We start from the raw sequence: 2789 nt of genomic DNA, 5'->3' as shown, positions 1-2789 counted from the left end.
TATATATATATGTATGTATATAATGTGTATAGTGGAAACTGTCTAAGATGGCCACCTACTGTCGAGGAGAAAGGCGACCATGTTATTATTAATCAAATGGCTCTCTTCTTATTCAGTGCCATCATAATGTAAAAACGACGCACGGGGGGAGATGGGAAGCGGTTGTTTGTACCAGTGACTGTTTGTGCAAAATAATTTTGATATTCTGGTTTCCGTACTTAAAACTAGTGCTGGTGCTAACTGAAAAGCCGAGGCTAAATAAACCACTATGCCCCTTCATACTTCCAACTACGTCACATTGCGACTGCAACTCAACAACACGATGGATATACACATACGGTAGTTGAAACAAAATAACTATCTTATGCCTTACGAGTACGAGTACAACTCGATTAAAAATCGTTAGGTTCGCATATGCAATGCTTTATTTTTTTTTTCAATCACGATAATAAGTTCGCAAGTGTATTGTTAAAATTTGCTCAAAATTGAATAGGTTCGCAACTGTCATATTTTGAAAAATAAAGTTCGAAAGTGTAATTTGTAATGCTCCCGCCTTACGAAGGTAGCCACCAGAGCAGGCCCGACTGTATACAGTAGTCTCCGCCTAAGATACCAGTGCTCGGGAGCAAGGAAAATGTGGGATCTTACTCTTAGGCGAACGGGATCTTAGCCCAAAGGGAGAAACTACGGTGACCTATGTTTAGGCCCATCATCATCCAGTGCCATATCTGCGACAGACATCAGCGATCATGGTTATCCATTCATTCCTTTGCTCGGATGCTCCTAAAAAAAGCTACGTTTCCCTGATCTTTCCCCAGGGGCGGCTCGTGGGGCTAAAAAGTGGGCGTGCACAATAATAATTAAGTTATCGCATGCTGAAGATAGTCAAGGGCATAATAAATGAGATGGTGTATAATTTTAGGATCTTTCGGTTTGTGAGGGAGGGCCTTGTGCTTTTATTTTTCCTTCTTTTTACTTGTCGCTTTGATTTCTAGTACTAAATGTGTTTGTTACCTAAACATTAATTTCGTTCATCTTGTATTGGAACTGAACCCTCAAGTATATGTAATAACTTTCACTACTCCTGTACAAAACCATGCAAAGGCACAACTCATAGGACGGTCACGTTCACCTCCCTCAGGTTCACGGTTACAGAGTCACTTACAATAGGCTAGTGGCAAAAAAACAAAACAATGAACCGATCACAATTCACTTGAACACTCCGCTGGATTGCTCCGGGGCTCACATAATATTGGCAAAGAATAGCGTAGGGCGGCGTAGGGTCTATCGTGTTTATTTTTAGATTGCCTACTGTGGGCTATGTTTCGGCACTATTCGGCAGGAGCACATTTGAGATGTGCCGGCTTATTAATATTAATGTACCGCCAAACTCGCTACGACTGTCACCATCGCTTGGGTTATCCCCAAGAGGGATTTATAGGTCAGGTTACACCGTTGAATATCCTTTTCTGTTTAGCTATAGCGCGCGGACTTTGGCATGGCATAGTAGATGTTTTACGGCGCTATAAACATAGAAATGACAGCTATGGCGCCAGTGAGGACCTTTGTTTTGATATAATATTTGGCTAGTGTTTGTTTCTTGCTTCCTTTATTTTATTTTTGTGGGTGTTTTACGTAATAGAATATTGGAAAATTGTGGGCGGCACTGCACGACCGTGCTCTAGATCTATGGACGAACCGCGCCTGTCTTTCCCCGTCACCTATTTGTTTAGGTTCCCTAAGTAGATTGCTCTTAGCCAACCCCTGCCTCGTTTTCCTTCAATTTTACCAGTGAGAGCAAGATGTTCAAGACCTTTATGTCTATTCAGGTGTCCCAAAAACTGTTCAGGCCCGCAACAGGTAAAATGGTCTCCCTTTACTCTAAAATTAACCCAAGGTGGGTTTATGACTTATGACGAGTACAGAGTGTTCAAACCTGATGACTAATCACAGTGGCATGAGGCATAATTATGCCATTATACATTTACTATTCTATTGTCGCAAGCCTCTAGATTTACGCTTATCCAGTTTCTCCTCCCCTTTATCTGTCCAAATTTTGTTGCTTTCCATCTCTAATCGAATTTCCCCGCCTTTGTCGTTAAGGACCATTGTGTTGGGACCATACCAATAAAAATTCAGTCTGTCTTGCAAGTTCGGGAGTATTTATATTTTTAGCGCCACTTCCACATTTGCACCTACATTTTACATTCAATATCCTACCCGAAATATTTCCCCGAGACATTGGCAAGGCTTGAGTCCAGGGCAAGTCTAAGGGTTGGCTGAGCTCCAAGGAACGGAGTCCGAAACAGAAGGAAATTAAACGGGCTATTAAGTAGTTGAACAATCCGAGAATGGTAGAAAGGAAAGTCTCGTGCGATGTCTGTGTGGATGAAACCCGGATGTGCAGTATTGACGATGACGTTGGTACCTGGGGAAGAAACAATGGAATATGGGAGGGGGCGGGAGGGGGGGGGGGGGGGGGGTAGGTGTATGGGGAGATAACAACTTTCAAACGATTGTCTTTCTCTTTCACGGGGGGGGGGTGCACAAAAACGTCCGTACGTCCAGAAACTCGAAGCATTCGAAGAATGATGATATAATATTAATATAGCCTAGCGCCTAATCTCTGGAAGGCTTTATGTGATGTAAACTTAATAAAGAATTATCACTGAACAAACGAATCAGAATACAGAAAATTCACACTGTGAGGCCGTTTAACAACTCTCTGTCTGTCTGTCTGTCTGTCTGTCTGTCTGTCTGTCTGTCTGTCTGTCTGTCTGTCTGTCTGT

At 42.5% G+C, this 2789-nt stretch overlaps 1 protein-coding gene across 1 annotated transcript in view; it reads right to left on the bottom strand.

Annotated features, from left to right (window-relative positions):
• LOC101847220 (retinol dehydrogenase 13) overlaps positions 1-2789 on the bottom strand; it is a gene marked incomplete in the record, with an annotated part of 11467 nt that overhangs the window by 3261 nt on the left and 5417 nt on the right. Inside the window, 1 exon segment of the mRNA XM_013088088.2 lies at positions 2241-2428. Within this exon segment, the coding sequence (XP_012943542.1) occupies positions 2241-2428 (188 nt within the window).

Source organism: Aplysia californica, unplaced genomic scaffold (genome assembly GCF_000002075.1).
Source record: "Aplysia californica isolate F4 #8 unplaced genomic scaffold, AplCal3.0 scaffold00685, whole genome shotgun sequence".
In the NCBI taxonomy this organism is placed as follows: Eukaryota; Metazoa; Mollusca; class Gastropoda; order Aplysiida; family Aplysiidae; genus Aplysia; species Aplysia californica.
This window is presented reverse-complemented; position numbering and strand designations above follow the sequence as displayed.